This window comes from Rhinopithecus roxellana, chromosome 5 (genome assembly GCF_007565055.1).
Source record: "Rhinopithecus roxellana isolate Shanxi Qingling chromosome 5, ASM756505v1, whole genome shotgun sequence".
NCBI lineage: Eukaryota > Metazoa > Chordata > Mammalia > Primates > Cercopithecidae > Rhinopithecus > Rhinopithecus roxellana.
Genome location: NC_044553.1, coordinates 66,599,842 through 66,623,897, shown reverse-complemented (window position 1 = coordinate 66,623,897; position 24,056 = coordinate 66,599,842). Strand labels below are relative to the sequence as shown.

General features: G+C 40.6%; 1 protein-coding gene and 1 long non-coding RNA gene across 4 annotated transcripts in view; one reads left to right on the top strand and one right to left on the bottom strand.

Moving 5' to 3' along the window:
- LOC115897692 overlaps positions 1–14,768 on the top strand; it is a 42,972-nt gene extending 28,204 nt beyond the window's left edge. The window contains exons 3-4 of the long non-coding RNA XR_004057467.1: positions 13,052–13,199; positions 13,987–14,768. This is a non-coding gene — a long non-coding RNA (uncharacterized LOC115897692). The remainder of the gene's footprint in view (positions 1–13,051; positions 13,200–13,986) is intronic.
- RORA (RAR related orphan receptor A) overlaps positions 1–24,056 on the bottom strand; it is a 164,657-nt gene that overhangs the window by 28,444 nt on the left and 112,157 nt on the right. For all 3 annotated transcript variants that reach the window (XM_030931486.1, XM_030931484.1, XM_030931485.1), the window contains exon 2: positions 16,199–16,284. Coding sequence is in view for 2 of the 3 variants with exons in the window: in XM_030931484.1 (XP_030787344.1) it covers positions 16,199–16,284 (86 nt within the window). In the remaining variant the exon portion in view is untranslated. The remainder of the gene's footprint in view (positions 1–16,198; positions 16,285–24,056) is intronic.

Here is a 24,056-nt window from a genome sequence, read left to right as displayed (position 1 = left end):
CACTTCAACACATGGCCCTTTAGGCGTTTCTCACTCCCCAAGTCCGAATCTACTATTGTAAGCATTACATAACACTTGGATGGATTATTTTGGCAGATCAATCAGATTGGAAATATTCCTTCATCCCTGACAGTTTAGAAATACCACATATTCAGAACTGTGGCCTTTAAAGATTGAATAAATCCAGTCCGATGCTCATCAAGTTCCTCTCATGTGTCAAGCGCTGTTTGGGAAATGAGAGGGGATACAAAGATGTATAAGGAGCTACTGACCTCAATAACTTTATTTTTGTTTGTTTGTTTTTGCTAACTTCCTGAACTGTACTTTTAGCTGATTAATTTTCACTGTTTATTCTTAGAGTGTCAAGTTTTCCTTTTAGTGATGTTTTAAAAGCAACCCAAAAGCTTTACTATGTAGTTTTTTCATTCTCATTCAGTGAAAAATGTGTTCTAATTTTCAGTAGGTTTCTTCTTTAATCCAGATGTGATTTAGAAGCATATTCCTTAATTTCCAAACACACAGGGGCTTTTTTCGGGGAGGGGTCAGGGTCTTGCTCTGTCACTCAGGCTGGACTCCTGGGCTCAAGCCATCCTCCTTCCTCAGCCTCCTGAGTAGCTGGGACTATAGGTGCACACCATCATGCCTGGCTAATTATATTTATATATATATAAACTTTTTTTTTGTCAAGATGGGGGGGTCTCACTGTGTTGTCCAGGCCTGTCTTGAACTCCTGGCCTTAAGTGATTCTCCCACCTTGGCGTCCCAAAGTGTTGGGATTATAGGCATGAGCCACCTTGTTATCTTTTTATTGCTGATTTATCTTTCAGTGGTTTTGCAAACTAGGGATGTATGCAGAAAAAAAAATAAGATCAGTGGAGTCATTTCCATGAAGCAAAGCCATGAAGGGTACAAAAGATGATTATTATCTTCAAAGCTTTAATTGTGAAGACAGATGACCCCAACGAGGACGACACTAGTGGGGAGAGGTAAAATCCTAAAGAATCAACAGAGTGGCAGGCAAACTGATAAGGGTGCTCTCCCACCAAACGATTTTTCTGGAGGTCAATTTGGCAGTTGTATGAAAAATTTTTAAAAAGCCTACCCACTGAGCTAACCTTTTAAGGAATACACCTTAAAGAAATATTAAGAATGGTACAAAGATTTTCCTACAAGGGTGTTCTTCACAGTACTATTTATAATATACAAAATGTAGAAAGATCCTAACTGTCCAACATTACTGAATTAAAAGAGTCATATTGTATACTCATACAATGGAATTCAGCAACCACTACAAATGGTATTTCAGAAATATTGATATAAAAAGGTGATAAAAATATACCATTGAATTTTTTAAAAAGCAACTAAAGAGCTACACATAGTATAATCCAAATTTTGGGGGGAAAAGGGCACCCATATATTTACTATAAAAGAAGATTTGGAAAATTATGCCCCAAATTGTTGGCATTAGTTGGTGGGGCCAATCAGATTTTATTTTTCTTTTTGTTTATCTGTGCTTTTTTTTCCCCTACAATAGGCAGGTGGGAAGGTATGTGGGCAGCTTGAGAAGTGCACCTGCCTTCCTTTGTAATGGTTGGGGGCCTTTGTTAACCAAGTTGATGTATATGACCTCAGTTTCCAGTTCTTTGGAAAATCCAACCTGGGATGGGACGGGGCAGGACCCTGACTTCTCACTCCTCTTGTTTTCAGCCAAGCTGCTTGCTAACCTTGACATGGGCAAGGCTGGGGGCCTCATGTCTCAGACTGTCTCTCTGTTGTACTTTAACTCTACCCTCGATCAAGTCCTGCCTCTTCTGTAAAGCAATCTCTCTCTTCTGAAAAATATCTAAAGCTATGTTTTTTTAAAAAATTTTATTGTTTGTGTGTGTGTGTTTCCCCTGTGAAAAGGAAGAAGAAGTAAAGCTTTCTTTGGGGCTTACTAGAGAGAATTCAAGAAAATATAAATGGTCACAGAGGCAGATAATCCTTAGAAAGAGATACCAAGAGGTCAGCTGTGTAGGTATTCATTTTCCTCTGAGACACATAATCTCTGTCCAAGCTGAAAGGTGTTTATCTCCTTCTTGAGACTCTTACCTTCATACCCTTGTGTAAAGGCATCGCTGTGGATGCCTAAAATCAGGAATTTATTTGCTTTTCTTTTAGCTGAAGTTGAATTTTGTTTGCTTCACATTAAGCCTGTTACCGTTTCTTCTATGATCACCAAATATGGGGAATGTCGAATGATCTTTTTTTTATCTTTAAGTGGAGCTAGTACTTGAGGGCTACCATGCTGTTTCCTAGATATTTCTTCTGAAGACCAGATCCCGGCATCTGTCACTTTTCTTTCTAGGCTCTTTTCCACCTTGCATATTTCTTCTCAGAATCCTCTCCAATTTCTTCACTACTACTTCTTGTTTTCTTTTTTAAAACTGAGACAGGGTTTTGCTATGTTGTTCAGGCTGGTCTCGAACTCCTAGGCTCAAGTGGTCCTCCCACCTTGGCTCCCCAAGTAGCTGGGATTACAAGTGCGAGCCCCTGTATCTGGTATTATTTCTTCATTTCTTTCAAAAGTCTGAAATCCCGAACTAGACACAGCTCTTGAATAATGGTTGGGTCATTAGTGAAAAGGATGCCACTTTTTAGTTTGCATACACATATTAAGTTAACTTCCACCCACCATTAATAAAGTCCAAGACTGTTAACGCAGAAACCATATATTAATCATCAGTTAGCTCTGCTGTTAAGGGCATGAGGATAATGATGACAGATTATCAGTCTTAATGAGTACTTGTATAAAACCATATCTTTTTATTCTGTATTTTGGATGCAGACATCTTAGGGCTTTGCAGACACTGGAGGGACTGCCCTTTCAGGCCTGGAAAACTCCTACATACAGCAAACAACCTGCTGTCAACCACCTCTCACACAAAACCAAGCGGCCCAGAGCCCATATCCAGGACACCTTCTTCATCAGGCCCTTACGCTTCTAGCCATGATTCCCCTGCCCCGGTCACACCAGGGTCAGGTACCAGTCAATTAGGGACAGCCCCTACCCCCTAGCGCCATCTGTAATGATTCAAACTAGCCACTTATCCTAAACCTGCTCATCCTGCTGCGCCTTCCTTCCTGTGGAGAACAGTGGGGGCTCTTGGCAGTTTCTCCACATCCCTGTCCCCTTCACAGACCCTGGCGCTTCCCCGTGTGTCCCCTGTATGGCGTGGCATGGGCCCTGTCTCTAGGGATTTGTGAGTCCAGCAGTCCCTCCTTAATCGCTGTTTTGCTTTCCTCGTTTCAGTTACGTGCGTCAGTTGCAGTAAAAGAATATTAAGATATTTTGAGAGAGAAAGAGAAGAGATGCAAAGAAAGACCATGTTCACATAACTTGTATTACAGTATATTTTTATAATTGTTCTATGTTGTTATTGTTGTTAATCTCTCATCATGCCTAATTTATAAGTTCAACTTTATCACAAGTCTGGATGTATGAGAACAAATAGTATCTAAAAGGTTCACAGTTTCAGGCATCCCCCTGAGGCTAAGGGGGACTACTGTGTAACAAACTTCTTCCTTCGTGACAGTCATCTCCATATGTGTGTCTTACGATACCTGATTAAAACATCCCAAGTACCATTGAAACAGCACTGACTTCGTACTAGGCACTCTATGCTTTATGCAGATTGTGACATTTACTTCTGACAAGGGCAATATTGGGCAAATGCTATCATTTCCCTGGTTTAAGGCTGAAAAAAACGGAGGCTTAGAGAGGCGTAGTGACTTGCTCAGAGTCCCCGCTCTAGCATGGGGTAAAGCCAGGATGTGACTTCACATAGTTTAACTCCAGAACTTACACTGTCATCTTGTTTTGTTTTTCTGCTTCTCTTGTGTGTCAAAAGAATTCCTCCTTAGTTGTTCTCATACAGGGCAACCATTAAATTAGGTAGTGTAAAAAACAAGTTATACAAAGTAAAGTAGCAAGAGCGATCTACTCTGAAATTAGTGTTTTCCCTCACATTAGCACCTTTAGCTGACCCAGCTTCCTACCGCCTAGACATTTTACAAAATCTCTTTCTGCAGTTGTCTCCTTATCTGGATTAGGAGTCACATAAGAAAATCAGTCTCATGAGTCCATCATTTTTCCTCATTTCTGACCAGAAGTATTCTGCCCCATTTACTTCACCTTACTTATTTCTAAATCACTTTAGCTCTTTTAAACAAACAAACAAACAAACAAACAAACAATGAAACTTACTGCAAGGGCACCGAATAACTATCATTAAAGATGTGTGTGTAATTATGCCATAAATTGCAAGGCAAACTCATGAAGCATTCCGTATGTGCTTTGAGCAGTGGCACTGTGGCTGGAACCAATGTCCAGCTTCCACACTATTTGCTTGGAAAAGGATTACCCTTATTTGGAAGTCTCAGTTTGAGGATATGGGGAAAGCAGGCACGCAAGCAGACATGCCTTATTCTTTACAGCATCATTTATACCTCAAGTAAGTCAGCTGAGCAAATGCCTGCTGAAAAGTTCTGGGAGTGGCATAGCTAAGAACCAGAAAGGAGATCTTTCTTTTGGATTAAGTCAACAGTCATGCCCACAAGGAGAACTATCAAATATCAGACGTGAGAGGTGAAGTGGGGTTATAAGGTGAGAGCTGAGAAGGGAGAAACAGGGTAAGTAAACCTCCGTGACTCAGACGAATACTGAACTTTGCATTTCAGGAACAATGAGGGTTTGGGTTGCTGCTGATTTTTCTTTTAAAAACCTCTTCTTTTCAGTATTCCTTGTGGGGGTGGTTCTCAGAGGATTAAGGGTTTGGAAATTAAACAGATAAAATACTAAGAGTTAAATAACACACAAGAGGAAGAAAGATTAGAAGAGAGGAAGAAGAAGAAAAGTAGGAAGTGTGGTAGGTACCTTCCTACCTCAAGTACTTCTAAGTACAGAGAGAGATTTTGTCTGATTGGGGAGAAATTCTGCAAAAGAATTAGGAAGTGAGTGAGCTGAAAGATGAATTCCAGGGCTTGGAGGTCATACAGAGAGCAGGGGAAGCACAAAGCTAGGGCATGAAGTTTTGGGTGGAACTGAGGAGGTGTTAAAAAAAAGTGCTGAAGTTGTGAGTTAGCTGGGAAAGATATCAAATACATAATTTGGCAATTTTGTTATTTCTAAAACATAAGCTAACAAATTACTTGGCTGTCGTAAAAGTTCACTTTCTATGGATATTAAAATACATGGAGATGTGCATTTACAAACATGGTGGGCTTGAGTCAGAAAGCCACCATAACACATTTCAGGTAGTATATGCTTAGTGTGACTGTTGGCGCACTACCACCACCTAGTGGCAGCATATTAACACGCAGCTATTGCAAATAGAAAATTAGAATAAAACAAACAGGCCTTGGGCGCTGAAAGAAGTTAAGAGATTATCACGTACAGTAGTTTACATATGGGTGATACATCAGAAACACCCACAGAGTTTTTAAAAGATACACCTTAGATTTATCAAACTAGAACCCTTGGGGATGTGGTCCAGGCGTACATAGTAGTTTGAACAATAAGAAATTGCCATTTTTATAGATCAAAAAAGAAAAAAATTGTCTTTTTTTTTTTTTTTTTTTTTTTTTTTTTGAGACAGAGTCTTGCTCTGTTGCCAGGCTGGAGTGCAGTGGTGCGACCTCGGGTCACTGCAACCTCTGCCTCCCGGGTTCAAGTGATTCTTCTGCCTCAGCCTCCCGAGTAGCTGGGACTACAGGTGCGCACCACCACACTGAGCTAATTTTTGTATTTTTAGTAGAGACAGGGTTTCACCATGTTGGCCAGGATGGTCTCAATCTCTTGACCCTGTGATTTGCCTGCCTTGGCCTCCCAAAGTGCTGGGATTTACAGGCGTGAGCCACCACACCCGGCCAAAATTGTCATTTTTATAGTACATATTTTTTAAAAAGCTCGCTGAAGACTTTGACTTCCTCTTGTTAAGAACCAGAGATTGATTCTAGTTTTCTGATTTGCCAAAAACAAAAATGAAGCTTAGAATGTTAAATGACTTGTCCAGGGTCCTATGGCTGGTAAGGGTCAGTGCTGGGACTCAATCTCTTGTCCTCATTTTAAGTCCAGTGCCCTCTCACTTAAGTGTATCTTCTTCAGTGTGGGACAAACAAAACAGTGTCACACATTCTTGATTTCCTGACACAGAGTCCCTGCATATCCACCTTTTGTTTCAATTCCTACTGTCTCAAAGACATCTCTCCAGTGTTTCCTCCCTTATTTCACCTAGCTTTTCAAAACGCCTTGTGCTGACTTTTCTTTCTGATACGTGCCTTACCTTCTCTGGAAATTCTATTCCCTAATACTTTTTCTTTAAGAAAAAATGACTGCACACTATGAATTTTTCACTGACCCCACTAGATGGGAGCTTGCAAACTGGGATGGAGGCCATGGTGTTCAGGAGAAGCCTCATACCAGTTGCAAGAGCTGAGTGCTAAAATTTCAGGAATTTTGTTGTTAAGGCTAGTTATTAAATGTTATTACACATTAACTGACACATTCCTGACATAAAAAAATTAACTACTTTTTAATGATTATTTTACTATTATCAGTGTTCTTCAGGTTATCTACATCAATTATCCTTGTATCTGAAGGTGGAAATACTATACCATGCTGTGCTGCTGTGCATCCCTTCCCTACTCTGCATTCTGTGAAAGAGCAGGTCGGGTGGCTTGAAAATGGCCATTGGTGGGATTATTTACACCACAGAAATTGGCAAATGCTACAAATCAGGGTTTATTATTTTGCTTATTGTCTAGATTTAAACAGTGATGGCCCAATGTAGTGGCTCATGCCTGTAATCCGAATACTTTGGGAGGCTGAGGCAGGAGGATCACTTGAGGCTGAGTGTTTGAGACCAGCCTGGGCAACACAGACCCTGTCTCTACAGGAAATAAAACAATTAGCCAGGTGTAGTGGCATGTGTTTATAGTCCCAGCTACTTGGGAAGGTGAGGTGGGAAGATTGTTGGATCCCAGGAGTTTGAGGGTACATTAAGCTAAGATTGTATCACTGCATTCTGGCATGGGCAACAGAGTGAGACCCTGTCTCTTAAAAAAACAAAAACAAAACAAAACAAAAAAGACTGGGTGTGGTGGCTCACATCTGTAATCCCAGCACTTTGGGAGGCCAAGGTGGGCGGATCATGAGGTCAAGAGTTCCAGACCAGCCTGACCAACATGGTGAAAGCCTGTCTCTACTAAAAATACAAAAATTAGCCGGACTTGGTGGCAGGTGCCTGTAATCCCAGCTACTCAGGAGGCTGAGGCAGGAGAATTGCTTGAATTCAGGAGGCAGAGGTTGCAGTGAGCTGAGATCACACCACTGCACTCCAGCCTGGGCAACAGGGTGAGACTCTGTCTCAAAACAAACAAACAGAAAAAACTGATGAAAATTACAATAATGCAGATTAAACTTAACAGTACCTCATATCTAGTGATCCCACTGTGAGTAACAAAAGTGGGAGAAATATTCTTCTAGTATTTGTAAACGATTAACTGAGTCAGCAAGGTTATTCATGTCATCATTGGCAAATGAATGAAGTTCCAAAATATCTTTGTTGTTTCACTCTCTCATTCATTAATGTAAACAAAATATCAACAACATTCATGTTGGAACTAGTCTTTCCTCAACTGTAACCATGGGGATAGAGGTAAGAGTTCAGCAAAAATCATGAGAGCATTCAGTGAGAATTATTTGTCTATATGAAATTTAAAATAAAGAATATTGTATTTTTATTATTGTTTGAAAATTATGTGAAATTATATCAGTGAGATAGATACCAAAGTTATCTACATACAGATAGATACTTTTTGCTTTCCTGAGAGCCAGTTGTTCACAGCTTACCAGCATGTGGCTGGCCTGAGCCTCATCCTCGCTGTGTCACCAGCTCCCCGTCATGTTGTTTGAATGCATCCCCTGACTTTGGATAGGCATTCACCCAAAGTTGTGGTTTGGCCTTCTAGAGCCCCCACTGACTTTCCCCTTACCTACATAAGTTCTAAACACTTTAGCTGAGTTTTTTTTTTTTTTTTCTTTCTGGAACAGAATATATATATTTAGAGACAGGACAGAATATATATATTTAGAGACAGGGTCTCTGTCACTCAGGCTGGAGTACAATGGGGCTATCACGGCTCACTGCAGCCTCGACTTCCTGGGCTCAAGTGATCCTCCCACCTCAGCCTTCTCAGTAGCTGGGACCACAGGTGTATGCTATCGTGCCTAGCTAATTTCTAAATTTTTTGTAGAGGAGACACGGTCTCGCTTTGTTGCCCAGACTGGTCTTAAACTCCTGGCTTTAAGTGATCCTCCTGCCTAGGCCTCCCACAGTGCTGGGACTATAGGCATGAGCCATTGCACCCGACCTAGAAGAGAATATATCTTGACCCACAGCCTGTTTCCCAGCTATCCTCTCCAGTGTTTTCTTGCTCAGTGACAGGCATTATCTTTCCCTCAGTTACTCAAGGCAGAAAGATGGGCTTCACTGAATCTCTGCCTCCTCCTCCCCACCTATATCCAAGTGTTACCAAATTAGCCTGCTTCTTGGCACCTTCCTGTTTCTCAGATCCATCTACTTGTCTCCATCTTTATTGCAGTTTTCTTAAGTTTCCATGTCTTTTGCTTCTTGAGTTGGTTATTATACAGCCTCCTAATTGGGACCCCTGCTTCCATTCTCATTCCCTCCAATCCATTTCACAGTTACTAAAGATACCTTCCTAAAACCTCACACTCATCAAGTCACTTCTCTGCTTATGAGCCCTTAATGGCTCCCTGCTGATGACCAGGCAATGACCACATGTCCAGGCAGCTCTTCTCAAAGTCATACAATGACCGAGCTTAAACTGCTATGTTCACAGTTCCCCAAAGAAACTCTCTCCTTCCCTTCAGGATTCACTGAGAAGACATTCACTTGATCTGGGAACCTTCTCTGACCTTGGCCCTCCCAAAGCTGGTTGAGGGGCCCCTCCCATGTGTACCCTTAAGAGTCCTGTATTTATCCCCCTCCTCGCCCTTACCTTGTTGTATTATTGTCTACCTTTTCCAGGGACTGACTGCCTTGTTTCTTTGTTTCCAGTAGCTAACCCAATACTTAGAGAAGTCAACACATACTTGTTGAATGAACAACTAGAGGAAAAAATGGTGGTAAAAACAGTGATAAAACAGTGGTGACGATATGATGAGCACCTGCTCCCCACTAGGCACCATGTCGGACACTTTGCCATCATTATTTGGAATCCACAGCAACCTACAACTGCAAAGTAGGGATATGTATCTCTGCTTTACAAAGGAGAAAGTTATGTTAAGAGAGGTTAAGCCATATGCCCAAAGTCACAGAGCAGGTGAGGGGAGGGCCCAGGATTTGAATTCCCGAATCCTAGGTGCATCTTATTCCAAAGGCCATAGACTTCTTAATATCCCACCTAAAAAGCACCAAGACAAACATGTAGGGCTGACTGAATAACAACAACAACAACAACAACAAAAGATGAACAACAAAACAAACAAGCAAAAACCCACTTTTCATTTCAGTAGCCCAAGTTCCCTACAACGGTTCAGATGAGGGAGACGGCATTTTATAGGGTATCAAATACCAGGTTTCCATACAGGTAGGAAAGTACTCATTTGTTAGAGATATTTTAAAAGCCTGGAAATATGCCTGACACTTCCTACTGGAGTTTTTAATAGTTTTGTCTAAGAGTATGGACTGGTTGGACGCTGCCCTGTAGGTATGGCTGGGAAGGTGAACGGGGGTTGATTCTGAGTTGTCCCCTCCTGCGTGGGGCTCCTTCTCAGTGAAACACAGGCTGAAATGCTCATCTGATGTTTGGTCTTTTGACAATTTTCACTTAATGAATTGATTCCTACAGTTCATTAACATACCCACTTCCACTTCTGTATACACATATGTCTTAATTAGCTGCTCATTGGCTGTTTAATTACAAGAAAACAGCTGACAGCTGCCTTGCTGAATTCTAATGGCAGACGCTTTGGAACGGCTACACACTTGCTTTTGACAACCAAGATTTCTTCATAACTCTGTGATTTATTATGAATGCTCATCTGCCTGCCCAAATTATTGTATTTTGCAATACAACTAAAAATTGGGAACTTGGGGGACTGCTGAGGTGGGTGTATGTCTACCTTCCATTTTATGTCTGAGACTAAGAAGAATGGACATAAGAACAGCGGAGAATCTTCTATGTGAAAGCATGTACTATGTTACAATTTTATTTATTTTGGCAACTTCCTGTTGAGAATGTTCAGAAGCATGGGGGTGAGACGGAAGAAATATCTTTGGATCAACGTGGCGCAAAAGTTAACTATCTGGCTGGGGGAGAAAAAGAGGATAACTTCATTTTACTGAGGGGTAAACAAAGGTCACGCATGTATTAAAATCAAGCAGATGAAATTATAAAATTAAAGTTGGGTGGGGGGCAGAAATAAAAGTGCTCAAAGAAGCATATGAGGAAAAAAAGTTGTTCTTTAGAAAGGGTAGGCAGCCTCATTCACGAAAGTTAGCTGGTCCAGCCCTACACTCATACATGTGGCAGCAATAAATCACAGACATTCAGATTTCCTGAGCTACGTTTTTGTTCAATAGTGACTGGCCTCCCTGTAGAATTGTATGTGCAAGTGGTCTCTGATTAAAGCTGCCCACGTGTTGTATTTGGTAAGTGTCGATGTCTGCTTTGACTGTGTTTTGCCATACTCAGATCCAATCCAAGCGAAGACATTCAGCAATGGTTATTGCCTAGCACGCACGTGGGACCTGCCCCAAGCCAGGTGCTGTGTCAGGGCCCGATCTACAACATGGCCTCAAGCCCGGCGTTTTCTGTGAGCTGAGGAAGGGCAGCAGTTACTGAGACATGATGAAGATCTAAACAAACAAATTACAAAAAATCTGAATCATCGTGATGCAAATTGGGGTTTAACATAACCCTACCACTTGCACATTTCATCACAGGACTGGAAGATTTAGCTAAACAAAAATTTTCGCTTACCGCCTGTGTATAACCGAACCGAAACTCAGGCATCGTGAGGATGCAATAACAGCTTGTCCTTCCCCAAGTCGAATTTTCATTTTAAATGCCTAGCTCTAATACTGGGGCCACGTATTAAAAAGTGTTGAAATAAAAATGTTGAGCCTGAATGTATCAATGGTGAAAAGTGGACAGAATTAGTTCACGGCTAGCGACATTTCACAACCGAGATAAAAATACTAGAATCCTCTAAAAGACAATTTGGGCCTAAAAGGAACATTCATAAAAGCTGCTTTTCAACCTAAACATAAAAAGCTCCAGAAGTGGCTTTAACTACTTCAGTGGGGGAAGGTGTCACTTATACACTCTAGATATTTTTGAAAGGCTTTTTTATTAACAAAATATATTTGTTATTGTTAATGCAAATACGTTTGATAATTTGTTATCTCAAATTACTGGGTAGAAGACGAAGCTTTGAATAAGACATCATCTTAAATGTACTGACTGATGACTATATATTGGACAAATGAATGCCCCTTTATTCTTAGTCTTATCAAGAGGAAAAGGTTTTAAATGTAATCAGAAACCAATTCACAAACCCCAGTACTGGATTGTGCATTATCATTAAAAAACTTGCAGTTAAAATTGTATAGTCAAAATGTCTAAAAGGATATGGATTAAAAAATGTGTGTGTGGGTCTGTGTACGTGTGTCTTGAGATCAAATGTTCATCCTCATCATCTGAGCAGCCACGATATCTCATGATGAAATTAGAAGTTGAATGGCAAACAAGATGATTTCTCAAAAGCAAACCTTAACCAATGATTATTTTCCTCCTAACACTTCATATTTTTATTCACTTGGAAGATTGAACTTTAACATCTACAGCCTCTAGTGTTACTATGGCCTTTTCCTCTGCTGGCATGGGGCACGACCTGCCCCTCCTCTCTAGCAGACCTGCCCCAGCTCACATTATGCCCCCTCATCATGCTCACCCAAGGCTGAAACTAAATTGTTTTCCAAGAGCTCAGAAATGTCTCTAGGAACAGAACTAAAAACCTTGCAGGCCTGGATTCTAACATATGTTCTTCCGAAATGCAATATTCAGGCTGAAGCAGTGCCAATACATTGTTCCCTGATTCTTTCAAGAGAACAAGTGAAATACGTTTATAATTAAAACCTTGGCATAATGGAGTCCTTAAAAATTTGAGGATGGTGTGCCAGTCTACCCTCATCTTCCACTAGCCACAGAAAGTGACCCTGTGCTTCAGTCAAACTGAGTTATGTGCTGTCCCCTAAATACAACCAAGACTGCCCTAGTTCTGGGCTTTTACCTCTGCCATTCCTTGTTCTCCTTCTTCCTCAGCACAGAATGCCCTCCCAGCCACCTTCTCTGGGAAAATCCTTCCTCAGCTCCAGCCCACGGTTGGTTCCTCCTCAGTGAAACCTTGCTAGGCCAACTCTCCTCTAGACTACCTAGGTATGCTGCCTAGTGGATATGTGTTTCTTTTTTCTTTTTTTTTTGAGACAGGGGTCTTGCTCTGTTGCCAGGCTGGAATGCAGTGGCGCCATCATAGCTCACTGTGGCCTTGAACTCCTGGGCTTAAGCAGTCCTCCTGCTTCAGACTTCTGAGTAGTTGGGACTTCAGGCAAATACACCATGCCTGCTCAATTTTTTTTATTTTTAATTTTTTTGTTGAGCCGGAGTCTTACTATATTGCTCAGGCTGGTCTTGAACTGCTGTGCTCACATATTCCTCCCACCTGAGCCTCCCAAACTGCTGGGACTACAGATGTAAGCCACTGTGCCCAGCCTGTATGTGCTTATATGTTCTTCTTACGTATATCAGCTATAGTTAGTTCTTGCATTGCTATTTAGCTTTCCCTACACAGGCCTCATCTCTACAACTAGACTGTAAACTGCTTGAGGGAAAGATTCGGTCTTCTATGTCTTTGGATCCCTTACAGTGCTTACATAGTGCTTGGGCCCAAGGGAGTGCTCATAGTATTCTTTTTTATTGACAGATTCTACATAACACATTGCAAATGGTCACAACAATCAAGACTACACCCATAGATGTCCCAGAAATAATATCCGACTATACAGAGCAGCATTACCAAACCACCAAGAAGTCTGCCTAGTAGTAACAGTGATAACAACAGCTAACACTTAGTAAGTGCTTGTGATACATCTGGCATTCTTCCAGGTACTTTCCTTAAATGCATGTGACAACCCTATGAAGTTATCATTTTACAGATGGGGGAACTGAGGCACAGAGCGGTGGTATAGGTGCTCAAGCTGGTAAATAGCAGCATTGGGATTTCAACTTGGGCAGTCTGGTTCCAGAGTCAGAGCAGAAGCATGGCACCTGCTGTCTCTCTACAGACAGCAAAGGGTATGGGGAGAGGATGAGCCAGCAACAGCCAGAAACGACAGAAAGAGCTACCAAAGCTTCTACCATTTTTGTTGTTCATATGCAATGCTTAGCAACTATGTGCCAAAATCATTATTTCAGCAATTAAACAGGTCCTCTAGTTTCTTATGGTTTCAGGTTGTTAATTTAAAAATGCAGTTCAAAATACATTCACAAAATGATTAGCTCAGAAGATGACTGATCACCTTTTTTCTCTCATTAGATATCTGTTTGTCTAATGTGAAATTTTTCTTATGTTTAATTACACTATCACAGCAAAGTTATTTACAATTGATCATGATAGAAACACCTTTACCTGGTTAGAACATGATAAATAATTAACATAAAATGGCAAAAATAGAAGTCTGACTTCTATTTTTATAACTAGGAATAAAAGTGTTATAGCAGAGGAAAATTATAATGGAGAACAAATAGCATATGTATCAAATATAAACATATAACATTGTTCAGGTCCCTGGCTAGGCATAGGCCCAATCTGTTAACAAAAGTATGTTTTATTTGTTTTGTGGTTTTCGTTGGATAAAGTCAACAGAGCAGAGGAACAGAGCCACAGATAACTGAAAACCACTTTGGCACTGAGGAGGTCTGCAGACAAGATCTGGAAGGGAATCTAGAAAAATGACAACTTTGGAATAATGGATACCTTCTGTTTTCTTATTGCTTTTATTTTTGTCATGATAAATGTTAAGGGTAAAAAGAAAATTCACATTGTTTGTGCCTATGTGAACAGTGGTACTCAGTCAACTTAGGTTTTACTCAATAGCATGTTGTTAATTAATCTTCCAAATTGTTGGGGTATTTTATATGAAGTAGCCCCTACCCCTACCTTGTCCTTTTCCCAGACTTGATTCCTAGATAATCACTTCCATCAATTACGAGATAATCACTTGCCTTACTGACAGACTCAGAGGAAGCGATCAGTTTTTTGGGTAGAATGAAGGGACAAGTAGCGAACTGGCATCCGGGATGCTGCCTAGAACGCTGTCCATTTAAGAAGACACCCAGGTGATACGCAATGCACAAAAAGCATGGAACTCCCAGCAGGCAAGCACTGCAGTCTGTAAACCCTCTATTGAGGAAGGCCATGGCATGTCTACCAGGGACACAGATTTGGGAGGCAGAACACAGACAGGGTGAGGGTGAAAGGCAATGGCTACCTGGCCACGTCAGCCGAACCAACTCCAAAAATCAATGCGATGACAGTGGCTACGGGCAGCTCACTCTCACGTTATAACCTGGGATGGCATAGGCCAGACAGATTATTTCATTTTGTTTTGTTTTTCATTATTTTTATTTACTTTTTTGAAGAGAGGGTCTCACTCCACTGCCCAGGCTGGAGTCCAGTGGTGTGATCATAGCTCACTGTAACCTTGAACTCCTGGACTCAAGTGATAAACCTGCATCAGTCTTCCCTGAGTAGCTGGGACCACAGGGACACACCACTATGCCTGGCCTCTCATTTTGCTTAATTTATTTATTTAGTCACCTAATTTTGAGGGAGGGCAGATTTTAGAAGTAAAGGGCATAGATGGTTCTGTAGTATGCGGAAATCTCAAGCTTTGCTAAGATGGGGTCAACATGAAGCATCTGTACATGTACAAATTAGCAAATGTTACCATGACTAACAGTAAAATGAAGAATTAAGGAAATTATGAGGTTAATTTCCTTGAAGTCTCTTAGTAGTCATTTGTGTCTATAGGTATTTTACAACATTGTATTTTCTAATTTAATGAAAGGAAAGCTAACCAAATTTGTGGATTTTATTTTTTGACTCAGCCCCAAAAAGCCTTAGGGCTGATTCAGGCCTGGTTGTAGCAATCGGCTGTCTCAAAGGCCTCCTGAATGTTTAAATAGCTTCTCTCCTGTTTATTTTGCACTGTTTTATCCTGTAAGCTGTCTCAAGGCCCTTCCAATATAAGCATGAGGATTTAAATCTTAATAAATTGAGATTTGAATAATAGAGGTAATCTGGGCTTGGGGGGTCTTGAATTATTGGGATAAACATCTCTATTTCCCATTTGCACATTATGCCTGTGCTGTACACATTGCCTCATGATCAAGGTCAGAAATAGTAAAAATAGTCATAGCAGAAATAATACTGATAATATTTGGAGTTAAATAGCACTTTTCCATTTGTAAGGTCTTTTTTATGTACAGATTCTTCTTCTATTCTTGGAATAGTCCTAAACAGTAGGAAGATCAGGTGTTATACCCACTTTAAAAATGAAGCAAGTGAGTCACAAAGAGATTAAGACACACTTAAAACAATATGGATGAGTGGAGGCAGTAGGACTGGAACTCAGGTCTTCCTGATAGCTTTCCCACAATTTTGCCAGATGTGTTAACATATGTGTGCTAACAATAAGACTCAATGACATTCCAATTAAACTTACTGGAGATATCTTTTTATAAGCTTATGACAGGGACATTGTAGAAGTCTGGAGTTAGCTCTTTTTAAAAAAAGGTTACCACAGAGATTGCTCATCAGTTCAACTCTAGGGTTGAAAGTGACAAGCAATGCTCAAATACCTTTTTGTAGTCTATTATTTTGAAGGAAGGAGTAAAAATATATATAACTTCCTTAATTGTAATTTAACACCAAAATATTTCTTCTGTCCTGTCATTTCTTACCACTCAAAATTCTAAAGAGTTGAATTTTAAGACATAAGTGGAGGCATAAAAATCACAAAGATATATTTTAACATTAATAGAAACAACAACAATTAAAAAGGCTTACCTTGCAGCCTTCACATGTAATGACACCATAATGGATTCCTGATGATTTGTCTCCACAGATCTTGCATGGAATAATTTCAATTTGAGCTGTAACAGAAGCACGCAACCAGTTAATTACATTTTCTTTTAAACACCTTATAAAAGCGTTCCCTGATCAGCATTTGTATAGTGAAAACTAATAACCTGCTAAACATTATACTGCATTAACTATTCATTGCTGAACTGTGAGGGTCCCCCTAGAGCCCTGGACTAAATTATAGCTGCTCGTTATATAATAGCTTTCGGGTTATTAAAATGGGTCATTTGAGAAGGTGTTTAAGAACCCACAAGAAGACTGGAATCAGCATTTCAAAGCCTTCAAGAACTGGAGAGTTCGCAGTTTAGGCCTCAGAGCAAAGCAGATACTGAAATGTTTCTTCCAATCTCATTTTCTATCATTATTTTTAAAAGGTCATAAATCTGTCTTGGCTGAGCATTATAGCTTGACTGCTAGAGAAAAATACACTCCAAAAAGTCAGGTCTAGTTAGGAAAATGATTCAATTCAAAATATTAATAAGTTATATATGATGGTAAGAATTCCTTACTTATCTTTTAAAAAATTAACAGCAGTTGCCATGTGTTAAAAATTAGTCCATTTGTGTACAATCAGAACCTTTCAGCCACAGAGTTAATATCCTGTTTGAATTTAATAATGATGAATCCTGACAAATAGGATGTATTGCTTCTGAGTTCTTTACATTGGAAATTTAGTTCCTGGTACAGAGGGCACGTGTTTCTACCCAACTGATTATTTAAAGATGCCTCATGCTAGAAGACTAGCAAATAAAATGTATCACACCGAAGTTCTCAAATAAGGCAAAGCGCATTTCTGAGCACACATATTATATCTCAAAGTTAAAAAGAGCATAATTAAGGATAAAAAAATAAGGAATAATTAGGCAAAAGAAAATCCTTAGATCAACTATTAAATAGAATTTAGATGTGAAGTAAAGACCAATGCTGAGCTTGTATAGACAGGATGGGAACAGTCACCAGTTTACCTGGAATGTGTCATGACGCTAAATTCATTTTCCATGGTTTTCACTACTGGGTATCATGTTAGATTATCTACTGAGTTACACACAGAAACACAGTTGCAAGTGCCCAAGTCTGTTTCATTTTTACACAGCCCTTACCTAGCCCCAGACCTTATACACAGTAATTTCTTTGTCCAAAGAATATGTCACACAGTGTAAGTACCACACATAGACACACAGCCCACTCTTTCTTCTAATGTAATCCCATATCCTGGGATAATTCCACAACCACTTACTTTGGATTTGAGGTGATGTTGTGTTCAGTACTTACAGCACACATGAAACTATTGGATTTAACCTCATTATAAACCATGTGTACTGCTAACTCCCTTTCTCAGGGCCTAATACAAGTACTGTGGTGACTTATCCATCATTTTTTTAGTGCTTGCATACTGAGTTTCTTTCCTGTCCAAATTTAAAGATTGTTCCAAATCTCACATCCAGTGTATTTTCTATACTCTGGAGGCTTTCTAGTACCCCAATAATGGTGACTGTGGATACTAATAGGTATAGTTTGAGTTAAGCAACTTAATATGTTTAAGGTTGCATTCAACAAAAATTGTCATTTGCAAGTGTGCCTCATGTTAACACTTGGCTTGATTTCTTCAAGAAAAATTCTTTATGAAATATGAAATCTAATAATGTCTCATACTTCACAGTCCTTCCGATATGTTTAATATAGTCAAGGCAAAGATTTGTGCCACAGATCTGCAACTCTAGAGAAAGCGACTTATAGGCCGGGCGCGGTGGCTTAAGCCTGTAATCCCAGCACTTTGGGAGGCCGAGACGGGCGGATCACGAGGTCAGGAGATCGAGACCATCCTGGCTAACACGGTGAAACCCCGTCTCTACTAAAAAATACAAAAAACTAGCCGGGCGAGGTGGCAGGCGCCTGTAGTCCCAGCTACTGGGGAGGCTGAGGCAGGAGAATGGCCGTAAACCCGGGAGGCGGAGCTTGCAGTGAGCCGAGATCCGGTCACTGGACTCCAGCCCGGGAGACAGCGAGACTCCGCCTCAAAAAAAAAAAAAAAAAAAAGAGAAAGCGACTTATGCCTAACATTTTTCAGAGACGCACAAAAGGCAAGTGGAAGTAGAGAAATCGTGAAAGGTGTTATCAGCTGAGTTATTGCCTACTTTTCCCTACATGAATTGAGTAGGCTAGAATAAGAACTAGCCTCACTACCTTGATTCTTAGGAATATAATAATTAGGCAACATAAAGTCCTTGAACCACCCATTAAACAGAATTTACACATGAAATGAAGACCTACTTGGAGCTGCTTCTCCCCATGTCTCACCTCAAGGTGTAATGACAGAAATTAGGGATGAACAAACCTCTTTAGGTCCTAGCATTTAAGTCAGCATCAAAACTACCTGACGCTAAACTTGGGCCTTTTAAGAGTTATCTTCATTCCATCTTAACAATGGGAGAGATCAGGCATGTCTACTTAGTCCTCTATAAGAATATGAAGGCCCTTGGCAGGGCATATTGAGAACACTGAGTAGAACTGCAAATGGACAAACTGAAAATGATATGCAGTATTCCTGTCCAGTTGGCCTGGACTCATGGTGGATTACTAATGAGACGTGAAGTAACGATGTTTAAGGCTGTGACCAAGATGGCTGTCTGGCGTGGGGGACTGCTCATGATGGGAGTGGCCTTGGGAGTACCGTGCTGGCCCCAGCACTTCCATCTTTGGAATGGCTCATGGCCCAGCGGGTGTGACGGTAGGTGCGGTTGGGGAGCAGTTGTAGTACAGACCCCAGAGTTTGGTGCCACTGTGACACAGGACTGATGGCCTGAGTCAGGCTTCAGCTCGCAGGGATTTTCAGATCTGGAGGATATTTGAGCGGAGACAGTCATGAGATCTGTGGAGGCCAAGAAGCTTAGGATAAATGGACTCACTGTAGATTGACTGGTATTTCCAAACAGTGGGGGGCTCGGCGGGGGGGCATTCACTTACATCTTTGTCCCCATGGTGTCTGTGCTTAGTTCCAGTGGGCTAAAGAATCAGAATTAACTAAAACAAGCTTCACTGGGAATCTCACGGTAAGGTGCTACAAGGGTTTCTGGATAGCAAGTTGAGGTATTCTGATTGGTTAAACTAGTCTCCTAGGCTCCCTCCTGCATGGTTCTCTTATCTCAGATGACAATTTCAGTTGCAAATGCTCTTTAGGAAATGACTAAAATCCCCCTACTCCAAAAGCAAACCCTGTGAATGTGATCTGATCACACGTGTTGAAATTCCCAGAAAGCGAGCATTTGCAGATGGGAGCAGGGCATTTGCTCAGCCCTTCATTTAATCCAACAATGCACAAAAGCCCTCCCCATCCCCCATTTTAGTCAATTTCCAGAATTCAAATTAATCCATGAGAAAAAAATGCAGTCAGTGCCTTGCAAATTTTTCAAAAGGAGGCAGTTTAGTTTTGTGAATTTGAGTTTTCAGTCCAACAAGAAGGAGGAGGACAAAAATCCCTCTGCCCTTTGCCTTTCATCATGTAGGCTTTTTGGTTTCCCACCAGGTAGTGTGGTGTCTTCTCAAAACCTTCTTTTAACACAAATTATGAATCTTGGCCCATATATATACTGCACACATTAACTCAGCCAGCATTTCAAAGGATGAGTTCTGTCAGACAGCACTACTGTCAACGTTCACAAGTATATTGATTAAATTAGCCCACATACATATTCATCCCAGCAAAGAAGTTTATTGTGTAGTGGAATATCTGGAGCAAGATGCGCACATATAATCATGAAATGGCTTCACAATGAACAATCTTGCTATGAAAAATTCTAATTTGCCTACATTTTCAGCTCTATTGCCTAAATAATTTGCTCTCTGATGCACCCTATGTAATTCAAGCAGGCTCTCCACACCTGCAGAGGCAAATTTCTGCAGTTTCAAGGAGCTGACAACAAGTGGCAGCCGGCGTCAGGAAATCCTGGAATGCAAGGGTGCTAATTAACCAAGTGGTCCTTGGGGCTAGGCTGTCATTTAGCACTGCACGTCTATAGAAAGTTTGCTTTGAATTTTTAATTATAAAAGGAACAAGAACTTGGGCACTAGCATTCTTAAGATGACATTTATTCCTCAGGACCTATCTTAGGAGATGTCATGGTCCAGAGGACAATGCCCATTCTCCCAAACAATTAAAAAAAATAAAAATTGTATGAGAGGCACGCAGTACTTCATTCTGTGAGTAGTGATCAATAATAAACTAATTTATAATAACATCTACATGTATTTGTGCTAATAATGTGTTATGCATTATATCTCACTCACTCCTCCAACACCCTATGCGGTAGGCATCACTATTTATTGTTACTGTCATCATTGTCATCATCATTGCACTCGTTAAGCAATCACTAACCAGGGCTCAAAAGACATCCCCGAAGTAGTTTGTTTAAACTTAACACACTACTCAGGAATTGATGTCACTATCTCTTTCTGGGAGTTATCCGCTTAGTTTATAACTAAAAATAACCACCAACCTTCTAGCCCACTGATCTCAGTTTCACAAAATGCTGGTTAGAATTTTAACCCTAAAATGACCAATGCCAACGTTTGACAGTTCTTAAGGCCGGGCAAATTACTTAACCTCTCTAAGCTCAGTTTCATACTTGAAGATTCAAGGATGTCATACATAAATGCATACCATATATATGATATCTGTATGAGCTTTTATATATGTATTCTCTCTATATGCCCATCACATAGTTCTTAGAAATAGTTGGCACTCAATAAATAGTAGTTACTATTATTGTTGTTGTTGATAAGAAATCCTGCCTTATAGTGAAATGAAATTTCTTTCCTCCAGACTTTAAGCTGTTTCTGAGGTGGGGATAGAGAAAAGCTGCTTATCCTCCAAATAATATGACAGTCAGTTCCTACCAGCTACCACAGCAATCCTTCACAACATTGCTGCTTAACTGTTTGCTACAACACAGTGGTATGTTGCAATAAGTTGCAGGAGTGTCACGGGGAACTGGTTACTAATAAAAGTTTTACAAAATTAAAGTTTTTTATTTGTTCACACAAAAACTAAACTAATATGGACCCAAGGTTACCCCAATAATATCGTTCACTGTAGCTCACTTGCACAATCATATCTTTTCTTGAATTGGACTGAATGGGGTGGGGTTACTGCTGGCTTGCCAGGAAACGGCCGATGGGCGAACCTTTAGTACACCTATGGGAACATGTCTGTCATGCTTATGAATGTCAACCAATTTTCTGTGTCTTGCAAAAATGGTCAAAAACTAGTGCTTTAAAAAGTCCTATCTTTTACACAAATCTGTTGATGATTTTTTTTTTTTTTCTGGAATGCAGAGAATATGGAGGACTTTTCACTTGCTATGTTACATATTTCTCTAATGTTTGAATTTTTTACAACCCGCATGTATTACTTTTGTAAGCAGAAAAATCAATAAAGATTAAAAAGAAAAACCCTAAGGCATTTGATTTTATTTTCAGTAAAATGGCTTGAGTCCTTTATGGATTAGTCACTTTATTTTATCCCCTGTTTAAAACTGCCAGGGTATTAAAAGCTTCTGCAGCTGCCTGAATGGCGGCCTGGCTTGCGTGTCAAGGTTAGTCGGGGGAGAGCTGCAGAGTCTTCACCTTGATCCCTGGAGGGACTTCAGGAATGCCAGGTTTCTAGAATTTTGTGGCCCTCTTATTTCAGGGCTTCTAAAGATGGCCATGCAGGGTGTGCTCTGCCCAGTGCGGCCTAACTGAGGGGGCAAAAGTAGGGGCTGAAATGCACCTAGCTGTGAGCCTTGCTGCAGAGCGACTGCAACAGCCTGGAGAGAGGAAGCCTTTCTTCAATCTGTCTACCCAGACAAGCTCCCTTTTTTCAAACCCTCCTTCCAGGGTTGGTGCCCCTTCTCTATAGTGCTAGGAGCGGAGAGTTCAGAGAGTAACACGCTTTCTCTTCACTCTGCCATGGGAGGCCCCAGGCCACCATAAGGGTTTGCAGAGAGCTCTCATTACATCTCCAAGTGGAAGGGGAACAGACCATCGACCTGGACCTGTGGCTTGGAATAGAGTATCGGTATGTTCCATAGCCCAGGCATGTTCAGTGGCCCTCAGGGATGAGGAGAGCCGAGTTTTAGCTGCATCCTATGCAAACTAACAATCAACTTGTTTGGCCACTTGGTCTGCTAAGTATTTTTTAAATATAACACTAATATATTTCCCTAGTATATTATTTTCTTCTCTTGATTTTGGATTCTTTCATGACAGTATTGAATTAGATCTCCAATTAGAAAGCCCTACTCCTTCAGTAAGCAGTCTCATAGTCATTTTTGGCAATAATAATGCCTGAGTTTTTGCAGAATTCTCTAGTTTTCAAAGTTTTGATCCTGTTAGCTTGCTTTGATTTTGGTGCTTTTACCATCCCTAAAGGAGGCAGACAGGTATTATCACCACCATTTTACAGATATGGAAAATGAGCCTCAGGAGGGTTAAACGGCTTCTTCTCTATGTCCAGATTTCCCAGGGCTTTGATACAGAAACAGCCACAAAAAAGACAGACTTGGTGTCTCTTTCCTATTCAGAATTATTTGATGTGTTTAGATTTATGCCATCACCGATCGGGGGCTCTCAAGGGGACATAACACCAAAAAGAAAGCACTGGGAGTCAATTCAGCTAAGAGATAGAGTTGGGCCTTCCAGGTCTGCCTCCGAGACTAAAGTCCCTGGGTGGCCTCAAGCAACTCACTTACACCTCCACTTCCTCCATCTATAAAATGGGAGTAATTCTTACCTCCCAGGCAGGTGGTGGTAAATGAGTGCTCCCAAAGCTCTTTGAAGATGAAAAACGTATATACATGGGAAGCTTCAGGAAGCCTGCCATACCATTCGTGGCAAAGATTGTGACGCTGTGTCCTATTACCCATATCCAGCTATGCCACAAAGAGAATAAAAATTACACAGTACCATAATTCTCATCTGCTAGCTAGACTTAAACTTTTTTTAATCATTGGTTTCCAAGATGCTTTCCCGAGGGACTGATGGGTCCAGATGTAACTATCTTACTCACAACTTAGAAGAAAAAGAGCACTTAGATGGACAAGTCGCCTCTTTATGCAAAGTCCTTGACCTGGCTTTATCTAGGGCTTGTACAGTCTTGCTGGGGCATCATGGAAATGGCATAATTCCCACTTGTTAACATAATAAACATATATGTCACCCTCTGACACCCCAAGCCTTATTATTAAGTTGACATCTGACTCAAACGACTCTATCAAATTATAGCCATTTAAAAAAAGTTCTTCACCTTACTAAATAAGCCACTTCTTTAAAAACTTCAACTGGATTGTAATTTCTCCTGAAAACTTAATGGCTTTAAAAAAAATCATTTTTCAATAAAAAGTGTTGAGTATACCTGCCAGATGGCGCACGCGCGCGCGCGCACACACACACACACACACTCCTCAAACCATCAAGAGATCAAACATTTGTGAACTAAATTTAAAATAAGACAAAATTGAAGTTTTGGAACTTTGACAATTTTTCTTCAGTCTTTTAAAGACATAGGTGTGCAAGAGTTAAAATACTGGGCCACAATGCCCCATCTGAATTCAGAGAAAGCTGAGCTGTGTGTGCAGGAAATCTCTGAAGAATAAGGAAGCCAGGCACATCTTCTCATGTGGCTTTCTGTGAATATGCAGGTGGTTCTGACAATGGGAACTGAATATTAATCCTTTGTAATATGTTTCCATCCCTACTAGATTAAGCTTTCTAGAGAACTGACTCACATTCCCTGATGGATATATAT